The sequence below is a fragment of the Pocillopora damicornis genome, chromosome 9 (assembly GCF_964200805.1).
Source record: "Pocillopora damicornis chromosome 9, jaPocDami1.2, whole genome shotgun sequence".
Classification (NCBI taxonomy): domain Eukaryota; kingdom Metazoa; phylum Cnidaria; class Anthozoa; order Scleractinia; family Pocilloporidae; genus Pocillopora; species Pocillopora damicornis.
In genome coordinates this window covers 13,667,174-13,685,858 of record NC_142678.1, presented here as the reverse complement: position 1 = coordinate 13,685,858, position 18,685 = coordinate 13,667,174, and the positions used below count along the sequence as shown (strand labels likewise).

General features: G+C 37.8%; 2 protein-coding genes and 1 non-coding gene across 6 annotated transcripts in view; 1 reads left to right on the top strand and 2 right to left on the bottom strand.

Annotated features, from left to right (window-relative positions):
• LOC149040267 (uncharacterized) overlaps nt 1-900 on the bottom strand; it is a gene marked incomplete at its 5' end in the record, with an annotated part of 1,014 nt that extends 114 nt beyond the window's left edge. The window contains one exon of the mRNA XM_089181539.1: nt 1-900. This exon is cut by the window's left edge and continues 114 nt beyond it. Coding sequence (XP_089037665.1) covers nt 361-900 — 540 coding nt within the window.
• A 4,064-nt stretch (nt 901-4,964) lies between these two features.
• Nucleotides 4,965-7,373, top strand: LOC113673823 (uncharacterized). Its single transcript, XR_016179887.1, has one exon. It is a non-coding gene; the product is annotated as an uncharacterized LOC113673823 (transcript).
• Nucleotides 7,374-11,383: 4,010 nt separating this feature from the next.
• On the bottom strand, nt 11,384-17,852 carry LOC149040266 (ZP domain-containing protein-like). Of its 4 annotated transcripts, none has more exons than XM_089183024.1 (5): nt 17,740-17,852; nt 16,230-16,367; nt 13,784-14,366; nt 13,233-13,534; nt 11,384-12,960 (listed from the first exon to the last, which is right to left on the bottom strand). In XM_089183024.1, exons 2-5 carry the CDS (start codon nt 16,252-16,254, stop codon nt 12,908-12,910), a joined length of 963 nt encoding a protein of 320 aa, XP_089039150.1. In that variant the 5' UTR covers nt 16,255-16,367; nt 17,740-17,852; the 3' UTR covers nt 11,384-12,907. The 4 variants fall into 4 exon arrangements, with proteins under 4 accessions (XP_089039150.1, XP_089039149.1, XP_089039151.1 ...); XM_089183023.1 differs by lacking the exon at nt 17,740-17,852 and adding an exon at nt 16,710-17,210; XM_089183025.1 differs by lacking the exons at nt 16,230-16,367; nt 17,740-17,852 and adding an exon at nt 14,761-16,170.
• Between the last annotated feature and the right edge of the window lie 833 nt (nt 17,853-18,685).

Below are 18,685 nucleotides of genomic sequence, written 5' to 3'. Positions count from 1 at the left end.
TTAAATAAATTGATGTACATATTTCACAATTTTAAGATGATTGTGTGATGACAATACACCGACGGTCAACATTCGAATATTCAGCTTGAGCTTCCTCCTAAATGTTAAGTATTTCAATTTGAATTTGTAGAATATAACCTATGGATTAAATGTGGGTCTATAGGTATCATCCATGAAATTCTTACAGGCAATTTTCATCATGATATTAAAGCACCACAAACTCAAGAACAAGGAAAAATAAGTTACGCAGAAAACTGAGTTAGGCAGAAAACTGACGGAGAAATTCATAGTTTTCATAATTTTGAATTCATTCATAATTTTGAATTACAAATCATTCAGACCATAGCAACATATAGACTTTTAGATTATCACTGCTTTTCTTTTGGTGATTGCATGATATGGTACCCGTCTTGACGTTCTTGGGAAAGGAACCATATCATGCAAGTCCAGGCAGTTGATGTAGTGTTTGCGCATTTTGTCTTGGTCATATGACTGCGCTGTGGGGTCGAGGCCATGGCATAAATCTGTAGCAAATGCCAGTGCAAACAAGCCACAGTCATTTGAATTTGTTTGCTTTTGCACTCTTTCATTACAAAAAGTGACTGTAGAACCAGTATACAATAGCATGCGACATGAATGATCAATGGCAACCGCGCTTACATTTTGATATAAGCTGTCATACACCTTGACAGTTCCAGGACTAGTAGCTATTGTGCTCAGGCAAACCCAATGTGAGCCAGTGTTTATGATCTGTACAAACTCACTAATGGCTGGAGTGACTAATGCACCCACAATAACAGGGTCCCTTAGACCATCTACAAGAGGGAATTTTTGTTTTAGGAGGATCTGACCAGCATGTATCTCAGAATCACACAGCCATGTTGTCTTGTTTAAAATGGATCACCTATACTTATTTTAATTACATCAGTGCTGTCTTCTTCCTTCAGTGACTGTGGTTGTTGATAGGACTCACTATCACTTGTAAGGCAGTAAGGCCTGAAAAAGAAATTATCATCTGGGCTTTCTTCTTTCCACTTCTTGATTTTTAAGTCAAGGTTTTCTTGATCAATTTGTGAATGTCTGCACACCACTGTGGCACAATACATGTGGTTCCTGACATCCATGGTTGTTGGGAAGAACCGTCTGTTGGTTAGATCTGGAGGCTGTTGGCCTTTATAACAGGCTAGATTTTTTCTTAAATATGTGATCTAGACAGAAATTAGTTTGTACAAGTTATGGGAAGAATACTTTCGCAATAAAATATTGAAGAATACGACGCTTTATCGTCAGTCACACAGGTCACGGTCTCTTGATTCGCCGGAAACGAGCAGAAAAATAGCAGACTCTCGCTACGATTCCGCTGACGTGTCATGGGCTCATCTGGTTTGGGACGATGATATGTATTGCCCTAGGGGTGTTGTCAATTAATCAGATCGACCGAAACCAGGTCGACTACTTACGAACCAGCCAAACATTTCGTTAACAGCGCCATCGATGAAAATGTCATTACACTCCAACAAAAGACCCGCTTTTCTGTTCAAATCTGCCAGAAACTGGCTCAAACGCACTTCCTATTCCATGAGTACACTGTAAAATACGCTTTAACAAGAATAAGCGGAAGTCACATTGTAAACTGCGGATACTCATACAAGATGCCGCTGATATGTCGTGGGCTCATCTGGTTTAGGACGATGTTATATAGTGCTTTCCCCGTTGCTACCATGTGACATTATCACATCATGGTTATAATATGGTGAAAATGTCTGATGTTTCATGTCACTGTGGTTATGATATATTGACATCATCTTATTGTTATTATTATACATTCAACTGGCTATCTCTTTTCTGATTGGCCAAAAGCGTAGAGTGAATTTTCGAAATCAGTGCCTGGGACGTCATCTAGCTGTAGATTATACAATAATCATGTTAAGGACACTCAAGGTCACGAGTAATCATGTCATGTATGACCGCGAGGCATGATTTCTAAGGGTAACGGTATCAAGTTCGCGCGCTTTGTGTTACCTGCTGATTTGTATATTTTTACACGTTTAGAAATAATTTATCAGGTCCACTTACTGTCGTGACCTTTTTTGGGGGGTTATTACAAAGCCGAAGGCTTTGGCTGATAACCCCTACCTCGACCTTGATTAATCTGGATATGACAAAAGCCTCAGCCAATAATTGTTTATAATATAGCGTGTAATATATTAAAAATTATATAGTTTTAGTTTATGAATAATTATTGTGATTATACAGATCCTTTCATTGATTACTCAGAATTAAAAGATGCTGTTTTCATTGATGGTAAAAATAATGTCAAAACAATTAATGAAGAAACTAAAGAAAAAGCAGCTAAATTATTTCAAGAAATATTAGATGAATTAAAAAGACCCAAACTTAAGAAAAATACTATAAATTTCTAACTTAAATACATACAATGAATTGTAGTGAAGAAATACATGGTTATAGAGATGAAGTTATCTGTCCATTTTGTAATGGACAGATTAAAGAAAGAGTCGTTAGGATTGTACCATGTTGTCCGGAAATGAAAATTAAAATAAAATAAAAATAAAAAATATGTCTGTATTAAAAATGTGGTCAAATCGATGGATATGAGCATGACAATAAATTTATTAATTTTCATGAAAATAGATATAGATTTGCAAGAAAGTCTGAATATTATAGAGAGTATTATGATATAAAAGTAATTCATGGTGTTACAAGGGAATATCAATTAACAACAAAAAATTAAGAGAAGATATTTAAAATTTTTTAACCAATCGGTAAAATTATTGCCAAAATGCATGAAAAAGGAAGGAGAAGGATTAATACACATTATATGCTTAGAAAAATACAGGAATGTTCATCATGCTGTTATATTTGAATTGGATGATATTTCCTTTAGAATTGGAAAACATTGCTGATACTCTAAGGTTTTTGTAGAAAAGAATACAATAAAACTCAAGGAAAGTCACTGTTTTAAATTCATTGCACCGGAAAGATAAACGAGTAGAGACTGGAAATAATTTGGCCCATCTATACACTGCAAGAGTCTTTCGTCACGCAGTAGATCGACCTCGTGATTATATGACCACATTGGTTTGTTTATTTGATCGTCCTAGTTGTTTTCTTAAATATAACCACTCCTAAAACTGTCTCGAAGCCCTCAAACTGTGCGAGAGACGGGATATAATTAAATTTAATTGAACTTGGAAAAGGCTATTAAATTAAAGGTAACCTTTTGGTTTAATGAACCTTTTTATTTCTTTATTATCAAACCTGTGAGGTGAACGTTTGAGCGAAAAAAGAAAAAAAAACTTCTCAAACAATCTTTAAAATGTCGGTGATTTCGACAGAGTTTTATCTCAAACGATTATCACTCGGTGACCCTGACAGGTCTACAAAGAAATCACCTTAAATTATTGTTGTTGTTGTTGTTGTTGTTTTTTTACGTATTACTTCGTCGCACTAAAGGCACAGGAATTAAACCTTGGCGAGTGAAAATCAGTGAACTGAATAAAGACTGAGTAATGTAGCAAGTTATTTAAGAGTTTCAGACAAAAACCGCACTTTCTCCATTCTTCCGCGTTGACATCTTTGATGGAGGCCTAGTCTAACGAGAAATACATGCAGAAACTTAGTAATGAGTTGCCCCCTCATTATTTCCTGTCATCTCTGACTTTGTTCGATAAAGACAAATCTTTCGTTACCCTTTTAAAACAATTCTGAGTTGATAAACGCCACGAAATACAAGAATGAATGGTCATTGTGATTTTTTTGAGTTGTTTATCAGTTTGAATTCATCTTGTGAGTCACGGCACAGCTATTGTCATCGTGTGAGTATTCACATATATTAAGTTTCTAATCGACGATCAGGTTTAAAACTGTTTATTTCTGACATATTTATAGCTTCTGATGGACTGTTATCATTCTTGGACATGCATAAAAGCTGGTACTGATTTTGACCTGCTTCTTTGACTGTTTCGCCCCATTTGATTTGCCTCCTGATAAATTTTTGAATTCGTTGGTTCGTTCTCTTTGCAGTTGATGATGTTTGGGTAATATTCGAAGACAACTTCTTTAATCTCAAGGGTTACACGGCCCAGTTTTTAAGCCAAGTAGAAAGAGGAGACTAGAATGAATATGAAAATAAATTAAACTTTTAGATCTATGGAGCTTCAGTACACCTCTTAAGAATTTCAATAGCTGTACAATGGACATAACGATAAGTTCTCTCCGGCAGTTTGGCCATGTTTACCCAACTGTAGCAGAGCCACCAGTCATTCCCTTAATTTCTGAAATACCAACGCGTATAGCAAATATGAGAGTAGTGTGAAGATTGGTGATAAGTTGAAGGTGTAGCTCAGTAAATTTATTCCTCGAGTTTACAGAGCCTTGGTAGAGGTAAGAGGCGAGAGGTGATTATGACTTGGGCTTTATACAAAGGAGAACCCCTTCCGTCGGTGGAAAGTTTCAGTCGCAACGCAGTTTATGTTATAAAGCAGAGACAAAACATATCATCTAAAGCAGTTGACCTCTTAATCGTTATCCAATCCCCGAGGTGAAAAATACTTTAAAAACATTTTTAACCTAACATAATTAATCTGATTACTTCCTTCGTTATCGGTAATGTTCTCCAATCCCTGCCGGCGTTTGTATCTTCGCTTTTTCCTTGTTGAGGTTTCTGTTAATTGCTTCTGAATCTGAAACACCTGCCTAAGCTGCAAACGAACGGGATCGTGCAATGTAACTTTCCGACTTCAAAATAAAACGACCATTATTTCGGTTTTGAGGTCAAAAGTAGAACATCACGTGGGGCGGGACTGCAGATCGAGAAAAATTGGTCGACGACAGTGAACTGCAGATTGATGAAGTACGTTAAAATTGAAAATATATATTGAAGCATTTAAACATTTATGGGCTTTGAAACATATGAGTCACGTTGAGGTGCTCCTCCTCCTCGAAGAACTCACTTTGAAAGATAACTATTTTTTTTGGTGTTGGGTACAAGATAATTTTATCTTCAATTTAAATTGGACTCGTGGAGATCAAAAACAAGTTTTATAGGAATTTAAGAGCTTTTAAAATAACTTATCGTATGGAACCAAGAGAATATAAACTGCTTATGATCTCTCGATGGAACAGTTTCGAATTAACACAAGAAACAAATCAATAATTAGATTAATGAAAAAATGAAAGCTTATTTCAAGAAAACAGAACATGAACCTCACCAAACGAACAGGGAAATAATTTGCCGAGAACAGTACATGGAGAGGCTCTTTTCTTTTCTTTTTTTTTTCCTTGAAACTGTCTAGACTTGCCTTTTCATTTTTAACATCATGGCCTTCCTTTCGCTTTTTTTTTCGTTTATTGGTTCCTTTATTTTCAAATTTTATTTCATTTTACTGCCTCTTATCTCCCCACTCCAAACTCTTCAATCCACAATCACAACCGAAACATCTATCGCACCGGTGTATTAACTAATTAAACCGCAGTGTTGACCTTGGTTTCAAGTGACACAACGGGCTGCGCTGCAGATTAACACAACTGCCAATAGTGTTGCTGACGGCTGAGGAATTCGATAATCCTAATGTTACACCAATTTGCTGTAGTCAAGGAACTTCTATGGAGTCCCGTTAAAAACGTATTTTTCCTCTGATTTTCTTCAATTGCTATCATGGCCGTGATCCCCATTGCAGTTTTTCAAGCGACTTTTGGATGGCTTGTGCATAAAAGCAGAGATAAAGCAGTCGAAAAGCTAAGCGATGTAACACATAAACAATTTCGTAACACCATAATGAGTGAAATCGACGACATGAGCTCCAAGTTGGATGGATTATCAAGAAAAGATTTGCTAGCAAGTATCAGCTTCTTTAGAGAAGGAATCGAGTTGTTGTATGAAGGATTTGACGAGACAAGGTCAAAGAGTGAGTTTGGCGCGGATACAGCACAAGCGACTTGTGCGGAAGTTGTGTTGCTCACTGAAAGAATGCGAAATTTAGAGCTTACTGAATCTGCCACAAGAAAGCTTTCTACTGCGAAGAAGAGATTCGAACGTGCCCGTGAAATGGCAACAATAGCATTTTCAAATGAAGCACTATCAACAAATGACCGCATTTTAGCAATGCAGTACCGAGTGATGGCAACAGTATTAGAGGCAATAGAGAATCCATCCGATGCTGTAGCACCGTGTAAAGTATGTATTAAAGAGCTAAACGGTCTTCCAACGGTTCAGCAAAGCTTTAAAGTACAGCTCAAGACAGGAATCAGTGCGGTGATGGGTTTGTTTTACCAAGAAGAACGAGTAAAAATCATTTCCGGTGTCTGTCGCGTCAATCGTGTCGCCTTCGATGTCACACAAGCTATATGCAGCAGAGGGCTTCTACTCCTGGAGTGGCCCAATGTCGATACAGGAGATGAGAAAGTTGACTTACTGCATGACAGGAGACTGGCTCTATTACTACGTGAACAAGGTATGGAGCAGTGTGATCTATCATGGACAATTGGTCAGGATGGTGAAAAGGAGCACAGGATAAAAAATCCACTAGATATCGCTACTAACTCAAGCGGGCAATATATTGTAGCCGACTATGACTTGACAATCAAGGTGTTTGACAATAGTGGCAAATTTGTGAAGTGTTTCAGACTTCCTCCTTTTATTGATGACAATGGTAAAGAGCTATCTACGGAAAACTGGAAGGTTAAACTGGCGACAGACATAAACGACAACATTTATGTGCTGGTTGAAGAAAAGAATCATCAGCGTTGGATTTTTAGGTTCGATAAATCCGCTGACCAGTATCACAAGTCTCGCGAGAGGACAATGGACCTCGAGTGCAATCTGTGTAAACTGTCAGTTAGTGATAGTGGCAAAGTGATGGTATTGAAAGGTAATTATACAAAGGACTATCATTTTGTGGATCTACACGAGACTGATGGCCAGTTTGTTTGCAGTTTTGGAGAACAAAATTTGAAGAGCCCGCGAGACATTAGCACTGTAAGTGATGGCAGAGTTATGGTGGTGGACCAAACGCCTTCCCACTGTGTACACATATTTAGCGAACTCGGTGATCATCTAAGTAAGTTTGATCTCAAAGGGTTTGTTCACTTTCCAAACATTGCATTTCACAGGGAAAGTCAACAAGTCGTCTTGGCTAGTACTGACGATGAAAAAGAGCTCCTATGTATTGGAATATACACCAAAGATGGTGAGTTTGTACGAAGCGTTTTTATCTACAAAAGTGGCTATTTCCTGTATAAGATTGCAGTGAGCACTGAAGGACGCATTGCAGCTCTAGGACCTTCATACGTCAAGCTAGAGTCCGGCCGGCGTCATGGATTATAAAATAGGATATCGATTGATTGTTCTATAAAACAGATGCAAATGTTCTTGACTTGTTTCCACGTTCATTTTGCGGAATCAACTCAGGCCTGAGAAAATAACCTCCTTAGGCCTAGTTCAAACGTCGATCTTTACATGTACCGAACCTAATTGCAATTTGGGTCGACTCGAATAATTAAGAGCGGCAGTTGATTCAAACGTCGATCCGAATTTAGTCGATCCTAATTGCAAAACTGAACATAACTCCATTGTAGTCAGCGGTTAATGCCTACCAATGGGTATACAGGTGTATTTTGTGGATTTAAAACAAGAGGAGCACGAGCCTTCCTCCTTTCCCGCCATATTGTTTGAATGGTTCGAAGGCTTTCGCGCATGGCACGTAAGCGAACTTTCTTGAATTGTGGGTAAAACATAATTATTTTAACGTATGTATAATGTATGCATTAAGTTCGGTACATGTAAAGTACGACGTATGAATCAATGTCGATCTTTTACCGTTCTATCCGACTAGCCGAGTCGGATAGAACGGCACTGTCGATCCGAATACAAATCTGGCGATCGTAATTGATTCAAACGTCGATCTTTACATGTACTTAATAGAAACGTTAGGTTCGGTACATGTAAAGATCGACGTTTGAACTAGGCCTTACTTTCTCTTGGTTTGGGCGTAAAGTTTTGAACAATCCTACTTTCAAGAGAGGTCTACTGCAAAGTGTATAATCTGATTTCGTCTTTTTCCTAGATTGTTTGCTATGTGGGTTTTCTTTTTTTCCTTAAGAAATTACTTATAAAACAGTTTAACACATAAAACGTTTTAGGCAAGACACAGAATCATATACCTTGTTGGCGACGTTTTTATGCCACTTAGTCGAGTTTTTCACTTTATGTCTTTTTAGACCCTGAAACATACTTAAAAGAATGTAATGTAGTTTCGGTTTTTCTTGGTGAACAAATCATATCAATTTAGGAATTTTTTTCTTTTGTAACAATCTCATTCATGGTTCTAGGCTAATCATCACTGACCCTCAACCTCATGATTTTAAGTATATTTTTTCCTTACCCTTTTCTTTGGGTGTATGTGTATGATTTGATATTTTAATGAGCGTGTTCATAGACCCTGTATAGTTTCAGCCGTGGCATTCACCGTAATGATTCGATTTAGCGTTCGGGGCGCTTATTTACTTTTGGTACCTCAAAGGAGGGCGCTCATTCGAGGCAAGGCGGTAATTATGGACAGGGCGCTTATCAAGGACAGGGCTCTTACCGATATTTCTTTTTTAGAAAAAGCAGAATGAGCAAAACGAAGCTTTGATGATTTTATTTGAAGAGAATCAAGAAGACTGGAAAAAGGACTTGTTGTCTCTCGATCCTTCCTGACTAGAACGACCAGCCTAGCAATCGTCACACGGAAAACATATCTTATTGACCAAACGATGGTCTCTTAAATTCGTTCATCCCACATAGACCATACTTACCACGCTGAAGTTGCAGTTGGGTAAAAATGAGAGATGGATACGCATGCAGGGTTGCACGCAAACGCTGCTTACGAAAATTTTAGACACGGCTATTGCGTCACTTTACTCGCTTAAACGGCGTACTATTTCACTCGCCAGCCTGCTGTTTTATTCAGTGCCGAGCTCGACACCCTTCTTTGTTCCATGTAATACGCGCGTTTGTTTTTATCGTGCGATTCGAGCAATAGAAAATTTTAATCGTTGTGTAGATGATACCGGCTCCGCTCCGAAGCCGGCGTGTCATTTTCTCGCTGCCTAGCGTTCACCTTATTCTCTGTTTTCCCGTGGAGGGTCACCTTTATGACGAGATCATTCGTTTGAAGGAATTGTGCACTCACGTGGACATAATATAAACGAAAGACTGAGACGAAGACCACTGTTTTTGCAATGAGGCTTTATTCAACCGGCCATGTTATGTTTGATGCAGGGAGGAGGGCGTGGAAATCTTCACTCCTCCACCCCTACCCCTTCTTATTTTTGACCGTCGACCGCCCCCTTGGTACAAATTTCTTTCCCTCCCCAGTCTTATAAACAGGTTTAAACCTTTATACCCTTAGAGTGACTAGCATCTAATTTCTCTTTACAGTATCAGCCCTGAATCACACATTAAGGTCTTGAGAATAAAGGAAATGGTCTCCAGGGAAGGAATCTTTTGATTAGCAAACAAATTCTCCTTGTCAGCACATTGGGAAATATATAAAGAACAGTGTGGAGAATTTTCATACTAATGTGAAAGGTTAAGCAGTTTGGCGAAAAAGTCGTAGAGCAGATTCCAGACCGTTGGGAAGGCAGGTAAACTAAAACAATCCCCCTTCCAAGAGAACTTTAAATATTTTCCGCAGTTCTTGTCAACTGGGACAGAGTAAGAGGAATCTCGTAAATCTTCAGATGTCGTGTAACACCCACGTGTCATAAGACAGACCGCTGAAGTCAAGCTTTCTAATTTGAAATGATTGTTTACTGATACATGGATTCAAGTTCTTCAAATGATGGATGACGCTATATTCTTCTGTTCTATTTTTGAAATGATGGTTACTAATAAATTTACTTAGGTTCTTCAAATTGAGGTTAACTCCATATCCTCCTGTCCTCCTTTTGCGAAGAAAAATCGTGGGGATGAATTCTCATGGACATTTTTGAGATTTCAATATAACTCCTTTTCTGCTAAGTTTCTCCATCACTTAATCAACGATCCGTGTTTCCTTCGGATAAGACAGAATTTCCTTTAGAAGAAGCTCTTAATCGTGTAGGGGCGGTCAACAAACTCACATTAAAATCTTTTTACTATTTTAGGAATGTATTAATGACAAGCGATATGGCTACGAGATCATTATAAGTAGATAAAAGATTTTTATTCTTCTAACGCGTGTGCGAGGTCGTTCTGATTGCGGAGAACGATTTCAGAGAACGCCGCCGAGTTTTCTCAAAAAAAGACGGAGGAACAAGAATTTGTTAGGATAAACGGCTTCGAATCCCGTTGGTCTGACTTTTCATCAGAAACCGGCAATCTATCGTGGGTGGCAAGTACCACCTTTGATAAAGGGAAAGAGGTAAAGATGATAGGAAGAGAAAGAATCTTATGGCACAAGTGAATAAAATGTAGGTTACAAATGGAAATGTAAACAAAGTTCCGTTTAGCGTGAATGCCTATAAGGGGGGCCGTAGAATAAAGTTTTCAATTGCAAGGAATGGGATTATCAGTAAACCAAATAATTACGAAACGGGTAAACGATTAAATGAAAACACTTGTGATGATGCATTTCGGGAACAATTGATAAGGAGCTAACGTTCATTTTCCATTTAAAGCGTGAGCAGTGAGCGAAGCGAAGGCCTGCACCCACCCCCCGGCGTTATTTCCCACAAATGGCTCACAGGATCTTGGGTGAAAGAAAATTAGACTGAAATGGAGTACTCAAAACTATAGTTTGATCACGTTCTGCAATTCGCAGTGTTTCGAAAGTTACCTGACTTATCAACAATTTAAGAGACATACGCTAAAATAGTAGGTTTTAACTGTAAGTCCGTATTGACAATCTTTCCATAATTTGCAGTTTTTGAACAGCTCAAAATTTAAAGACACGTCACAAAACATCTTTCAGCTATGAACGGTACCGTGCTATCGCGATACAAAGCCTAGTGAACGATTTCGATGACTTTAAAAGTCCACAAGGAAGGGAAAAAGTAGATGACAAATCTCTCCCAAGGATCACTTATAACATTACGAATACGTTGTGCAAATACTTGACTGCCACTCTGATTTGGGCAACGTTGGAGACTCCTTAAGTGGAAAACTAAGTGGGTAGGTAAACAAGGAAATGAGGCTGATGATTGCTGAACCTAAAGCTGGCGAGATAACATCTCTATTGTATGTTAAGAAATATATCCCAATTACGAGAAAAGCTCAAATGATTTACAAATGATAACGACAGTGACGAAGGTAATGATTCAACCTTTCCCGCTTTTTTTTTTCCAACGGCTCAACAAGTCACTTTACGTCTTGAATGTGATCTAATTAATGAGGGCAAAATTCTGTTTCTTCAATTTATTTTACTTTCAAGCAACAGCTCCCCAGCAGGATACCTAAGTATTAACTGAACACCACAACAGAAATATCTTGAGCAGAGAGTTTCCGGGATGAAAACATCTTATCCATTATGGTCAACCTTATGCTCTCGTAACATCCAATCACTCGTGTATGTAAGAGCACTATGTCTGTTTTTATGTGTAAGTTAATACCCACATCATTTCCCTTCACCATTTCTTTAAAATAAAATATTAAACTTGAGAAAAAGGCTCTGTCAACCAGCTGATGTTCCTTATTAACTCTTCATCACTACCGTAAAACTTAAAACCTCGATTCAATATCCCGTACTTCAAAAGCTTAATGCAGTTATTTTTCAATTTTCAAAGACTGGCAAAAACAGAAGCTTCAATCAATCTTGGATTATTTTCTTGTGCTAGCGCCTTAATAGGAAAGTTCTAATTCTTCGTGTCCAGTAACCTTCTGCTTGCCGTCCCATCACAGTACTATATGCGGCATCATTAACGTTTAAAGCTGCTGGCTCATTAGTAAGATGTCATTCTATTAATTCTTAACTTGATCACCTGCAATGCTTCTAAGGATGGCCAATCCTAAACCATCTTCATTTCCTAGAAAAGTGCTGCTGAGTTTTTCTATAACTCGGCAAACTAGCATTCAGTGGTTATTCAGTCTTACTAAAGACAGGTTTAAAATCTCTTCAGTAATAATCCCTTTTCGACTAACAGCTGATTGAAGAGCCAGTTCTGTCATTCCGTACTACAAAATGAGAAAAATATAGGCGCAGGCACCCTTACATAAATCAAATCTTTTCGACAGTCCTGTTTGAGTTAGATCAGTGAGTAACCTCAAGAACCGAACTTAAATATCAAAACTATTTGTAAGTTACAATTGTTTGTTTGCTGTTGTCGCTGTTCCGCATATTTTTTTCGTCAGTTTTTGAGATTATTCAGCGTCTAAATATAAGAGGTATGCTTGAGCTGGAGAAGTAGAAGAGATAACAGGATTTTAAGGATTAATACGATTCTTTAGCTACCTTGAAATAATAATAATAATAATGATAATAATAATAATAATAATAATAATAATAATAATAATAATAATAATAATAATAATGATAATAAAAACATCAAAAAAGAAAAAAATATTTCTTATTTGTTCCGGGTCGATAGCGATGTAAAAATTACGAAAAAGAAAAAAACAATTACGTGAAAAGTGAGTGCTTTTTATTAGTCGGTTAGCCATCACAGAAATTATTTCTGTGATGCCGGAAAATTATTTTAAATATGTTTTTTCCCCTTCAACTTTTGGATGACTATAAAACTTGGTTAAAGTAAGCAAAATTAGGTAATTTTTTTAAAGATACGGCTTCCAGAATGCAAAAATAAGTAAGATATAGCCTTTTAGAAAAATGGGCACGAACTTGTGAAACACCCTTTATACGAATATCCAGCTCAAACATCCTTCAGTGGTTCAAGTCCAGGTCAAGTCCAAGTGTAAATGAGTTTGAAGCTACTTGTGATGATTGTCAGCGGACAGAGCCTCCGGAATGTGAGGACTGGAACCTAGGGACGTCACAGAAAAGGGGGAATATAAACTTAATTCCAAAGAAATTTCACTGCAAAGTTGAAATATCCTCACTTGCGAAGCGTCATACTGTAACATGCTGGTTTAAGATGTCGTAACAATAAGTTTGTAATTAGGTCGGGAAAAAAATCATTTTGGGAATGGGGAAAGTCATCAGAGAGGGGTCCATGGGGTACTGGGGGCCGGGGGTAGAATTTATCCTTAGGATGCATCCCTAATATGTGTCTCCGGAAACAGCTCATCTACGTACCAGTCTTATCCAGAATTCTCCCGCGGTTCTCCTTTCTTTTCTCGTGCGTCAGGTGCAGGGGTCCCTGGACTAAAGAGTACACGTCGTAAGTCACGTTATCACTCAGCTCACGTTTCCCTCGGCCACTTGAAGGACATTTCATCGAGCATTTGGAACCTGGGTTGGTTGCATTACATACAGTCACTTGGCAGTGGACGAAAACAAAGGGATGAGCACTAATGAACTTAAAGGCTTCCACGCTGAACCGCTGAGCACGAGAAGAAGGCGATGAATGATATTTCACCGTTACGTCACTTGGGCAGCTAAAGTAAAGCAAATTTCCTTGATCAAGGTGAAATTATGCCTAAGAATATCCTTAACAAAAGTTTTTTTTTTTTAACTTATGTTGATCATCATGGAATTCAAGATTGCGAAGTGTTTCTAATTTTACTTACTTGTAACTAACTATTAGTTGCTTAGGAAAACGTCTCAAGTGACCGCAAAATAAACCAAGAGTAATTTTTCAAAAGGAGTAGAAATTAAGTGTCCAAAAAATTTATTACTAAACATACCCTTTCTTTATAAACTCATATTTCAGAGAATTCTTTTGATCCCGGGTGGGCGTGGCATAACATCGATCAGCCCTGACTGACAGCTTTTTGTCATCTGTTGCCACGGATACCTCAAAGTACAATCGTCTGTGCAGCTCCACAGCAACAGGGAAATCAACTTTCGTGTAAGGATTCACAAATGCCTTGTTGTGAAACATTCTCAACGACAGTGTCAAGTTCCCTTTGGCCTCTTCTCGAAGCTCAAGTGTTGTTTTAATTGGCGTCCAACCAAGCGATGAAACTATACCATGCGCTGAGTAATAGCAGCTGAACTGCACTTTTATGTCATGTACGCGTGTTACAGCACTTTTAGCGGCCACGGGTATTTTCAGTGTGTTGGAGTAGATGATAGCTGTGGGTGTATATCTGCTGACAGTTTTACAGCCCGTCAATGATGTTGTAACGCTAAGGTGGGTCCGTCCTTCTTTGCCTTTACATTTGGTGTCCAGGAGTCGAAGATTCTTTAAATCAAGACCACGGAGGAGGGTCTTTGGGATGACAATGGTCATGGTTTTATCGCCGCAGAGGACATTTACTCCAGGAGCTTTTAGAGAAAATATACAAGTATAGTAGTATAAACATACAAAATTTTAGAATCGGATGGTACATACAATCTCGATTGGAAATATGTATAAACCAAAAAAAAAACTGAAATAACTGATTCGAAACAAGTAAGTTGACACAAATTAGAACATAGGCATGCGTAGCATGCAAAAGCTAATTTTTTTGCTGTGTGGGTTGAGAGGCGACAGTTTGTATACTTAATGTTTTCAGTTTTGTAACTGAAAAGAGCATAACTTTCAAAAGAACGAAAATATCGCATCACTTCACCTTAAGAGAAAGACAGAAAAAACCTAATTTATCTGAACTCACACAGATATTTTGTGGTCTATTACCTAAATATTTCTAAGTAAAAATGAAATCGGTGCCACGCTTACTGTTGTCTACTTCGCCGCTGTTGTTTAGTCTCGTCAGCCAACGCCCTCCATTTTCCGTTGGAGAGAGAGTGCGTTGCGTGGCGAGACCAAATAACGGTTGCAAAAGAAACGCTTACCGCCGTCCCTCGAACATAGAGAAAATCAAAATTATTCGTCTATAATAAGTTGCCTAAAAAAAAATTCCGCGTAATTTTACAACGAAAAGCAAATTGAAACTCTGTTGTACCTCTAATAGACCAAAACCAAAGATATATTGCGATCTCGAATAAGTGAAGATACACTGAACAAGAGAAAACGATAATATTTCAAAGAGGGCTCCTTGATTAGTTGTTGCCCATCTAGACTTTGCCCTGTGTGTGAAAAATAAGTAATAAAATGCAGGTTGTTTTAAAAGGAATTAACAAGCGACTGGGTTAAGTTCAAGGTAGCTAAAGGCGAATTTTATTCGTAGAAAAAGTCAAAACGTGGGAGTAATGGAAATGATGGAAACTAAAGGCCCACCTAAATGTGGGACGTCAGAGCGGCACCACCAGACAATAGAATCTCATAGATTAGAGCCCAGCTGTTCCAAGGCCGATTAGCACGAACCCAACCAAGGCTCAATTTTAATCTAAGTATCTTTATTACTTTGTTCAAATGCCCTTTTGGATAATTTTCTCTGTTCTTTTTAGAGCATCCTATCTTAAAATTGTACACAAATAACATTATAATGAATTTTCTTTTAAAGCTTTCAGATTTCAAATCAGATTTCAAACTAACCCTGGGTTATCTTAACCCAGCTTTGAACAACCCAGCCCACGACTCACTACGACTCACTTCTTGTGCGTGCAAGGTTAAGCAACCCAGCCCAGCCCATCCCATCCCATCCCATACCCACTCCCAGCACCGGCGTAAGAGCGGGTGGCAAGAGAGTGCTGATTTCGCATACGGCAAAACCTCCACAGGAATGCCATCTGAGCCCGGTACTTTGCTGTAAGACAGATCAATGCCTTTATTGAGATCCTCCCCCTTTGGGGGCAAAGCCAGCTTTTCTTTGACCGACACAGTGGGCGTGTTTGCAAGGGCATTCTTGCTGACCAAATTCTCCACAAGGTATATGCCATAGTAATACCTGCCTCAAACCTCTACCTCCTGGCCAAACTTTTTGATAACATTAAAGTCCTTGAATTTGAGGGAAAAGAACCAGCGGGTGAGAAGACTAAAGGCTTTTCTCATCCCGTAATAAATTTCCTGCAACATGCTGCTCGGCCAGCTCAAGACTAACTGACACGCCAAAAAAGGAAGACATTCTGGAATCTCCACTAAAGCTAAACAGCAACATTAAATAACCGAAAAAAAGTTATAACATTTTATAATTTACCGTTTCCTCCAGAATCCATATTTCAACATTACACTGGTAGTAAAAACATGTAAGTTTCACCCTTCCAATTTTCAGTGCCAAATAAGTTCATGCAAGACAACAATCATACCTGCTGAGCAACCATACAGCTCCATCCTTTGTGATATATGACCGTGCCATGCTGTTGGTTGAAGTTTGATGTAGCGAGCTTTGATGGATGGGTTTAACTGGTGACAATGCTGTTGCTGTCTTTATTTTCTTTGAATACCTACAAATACATGCATGTAAAATTAATAACCAGTTACCACAGTGATGCTATTTTAAAAGTTAGTTTCAACTTACATTTAAAATTATAACGTTTTGATTGCAATTGCTGTAAATTTGCAAGAGAAAGTAAAAAACAACTCCAATTTTGAATGCCAGCCCAGACATGTAGCATAATTAACTTTTTCCACACTAGAAAGTATGATCAGGGGTTTAGCCTCTTGGTATTTGCAGATGAGTCAATTAATGACTACTTGCAACATATTATAACTGTTACCTCTATACTGTGCAGACATAAGGATATGTTTTTAACAGTTTTAAACCAAGTAACTGCTTCTACATTTACCTTAGGTGAACTCTGTCCTGCTACTTTGTAGTAGTAGAAGTTCACTCCATCTTCACTGTACTGCAGCTTGTACGCTGTTACCCACTGGCTGTGAACATTCCTTCCCTGTGTTGCTATACTTGTTAATTTGGTGTAACTGCCAAGAGTCACCTGTATCCACTGATTTCCATTATCCCACCAAGCTGACCATCCTTCCTGTTTACCTCCACCAGCCTTAAAGTTCAATCTTCCCTGGATTGCTGCATGATTTCTATCCCATTGTGAAGATGCAGTGACTTGAGCGTCCTTAAAGAACAGTTTATGTGTATGTGTTTATGTACTGAGGTATGTTTGTGGGTAGGTACATACAGTTCTATCGAAAATTTATGAATTAGACAAAATTTGGTTGAAGAAGAAATTCTCTATGTATGTCATAATGTAGCATCTAACAATCTAGAGTTTCTTGCCATATCCATATTTCAGCATTATACTGCTTATAATCAAAACATGTGTTTCACCCTTCCATTTTTCAGTGCCAAATAAGTTCATGTAAGACAACAATCATACCTGCTGAGCAACCATACAGCTCCATCCTTAGTGATATATGACCATACCATGCTGTTGGTTGAAGTTTGATGTAGCGAGCTTTGATGAGTCGGTTTAACTGGTGATAAACAATGCTTTCCCTGTCTTTATTTCCTTTGAATACCTACAAATACATGCAAGTAAAATTAATAACCATTTACCACAGTCATGCTATTTTAAAAGTTAGTTTCAACTTACATTTAAAATAATGTATCATGTTGATTGCACTTGTTGTAAATATTCAAGAGAAAGTAAAAAAATTCCAATTTCGAATGCCAGACTAGATATGTAGCATGATTAACTTTTTCCATAGTAGAATGCATGATCAAGGGCTTAGCCACTTGGTATTTGCAGATGAGTTAATTAATGACTACTTGCAACATATTATAACTGTTACCTCTATACTGTGCAGACATAAGGATATGTTTTTAACAGTTTTAAACCAAGTAACTGCTTCTACATTTACCTTAGGTGAACTCTGTCCCGGTACTTTGTAGTAGTAGAAGTTCACTCCATCTTCACTGTACTGCAGCTTGTATGCTGTTACCCACTAGCTGTGAGCATTCCTTCCCTGTGTTGCTATACTTCTTAATTTGGTGTAACTGCCAAGAGCCACTTGTATCCATTGATTTCCATTATTCCATTGAGCTGACCATCCTCCTTGTTTACCTCCACCACCCTTGCGAAATGGCTTTTGGAATTCCTAGGAATTCCTAGGAATTCCCAACCATAACAACTCTGGTTCTAAAAACCTAGAAATTCCCAGAAATTCCCAGAAATTCCCAGAAATTCCCAGAAATTCCCAGAAATTCCAAGTTTATAGCCAACAGGACTTGGAATTCCTAGGAATTCCAACTCAGAGAACCAATGACTTTCCCTGAAAAGCTGTAAATCTAAAAAATTCCTAGGAATTTCTGGGAATTTTTGGGAATTTTTAGGAATGTTTCAGAATTACTGGGAATTTTAAGCAAAAATTTGAGGCTAATGATATAAAATAAATACTTTAAATTAAAAAAACCCAGCTAAAATTCAAGTATTCAATGAAATTTATTTAGAAGCTTAATTTAAGGCTTACATGTAAAATATTTTTGATTAATTATTAACATCAATGTGTGGTAATATTAGGATGGAATTTGATTTATTTTCCTTTTCTTGAAAACTTCATACGGATTAATCCTCAATTACAGCTATTCATATAAAATAGTTCTAATCAATCATTGAATTTGGTTTGACACAAATTGTGAATAAAATCTGTTGATTCTTTTCCATAAAATACAATATCTTAAGTTATATTTGAAAACCAAGCACTCTTGGGAGTGAAGGGGCTAATTACAGTCAAATAAAATTGATTTTTTGATTAAAATCTTGTTGTAACCGTAACAATAAATTAGAATGAAGTTATCCTAAACTGC

Coding starts and splice junctions, on each gene's coding strand:
- LOC149040266 (XM_089183024.1), bottom strand. CDS start 16,254: ATGGAGCTGTATGGTTGCTCAGCAG. Junction 14,367..16,229: donor GCTGTATGGTTGCTCAGCAG/GTATGATTGTTG, acceptor TTTCTCTAAAAG/CTCCTGGAGTAAATGTCCTC. Junction 13,535..13,783: donor TATGAGTTTATAAAGAAAGG/GTATGTTTAGTA, acceptor GCTTTACTTTAG/CTGCCCAAGTGACGTAACGG.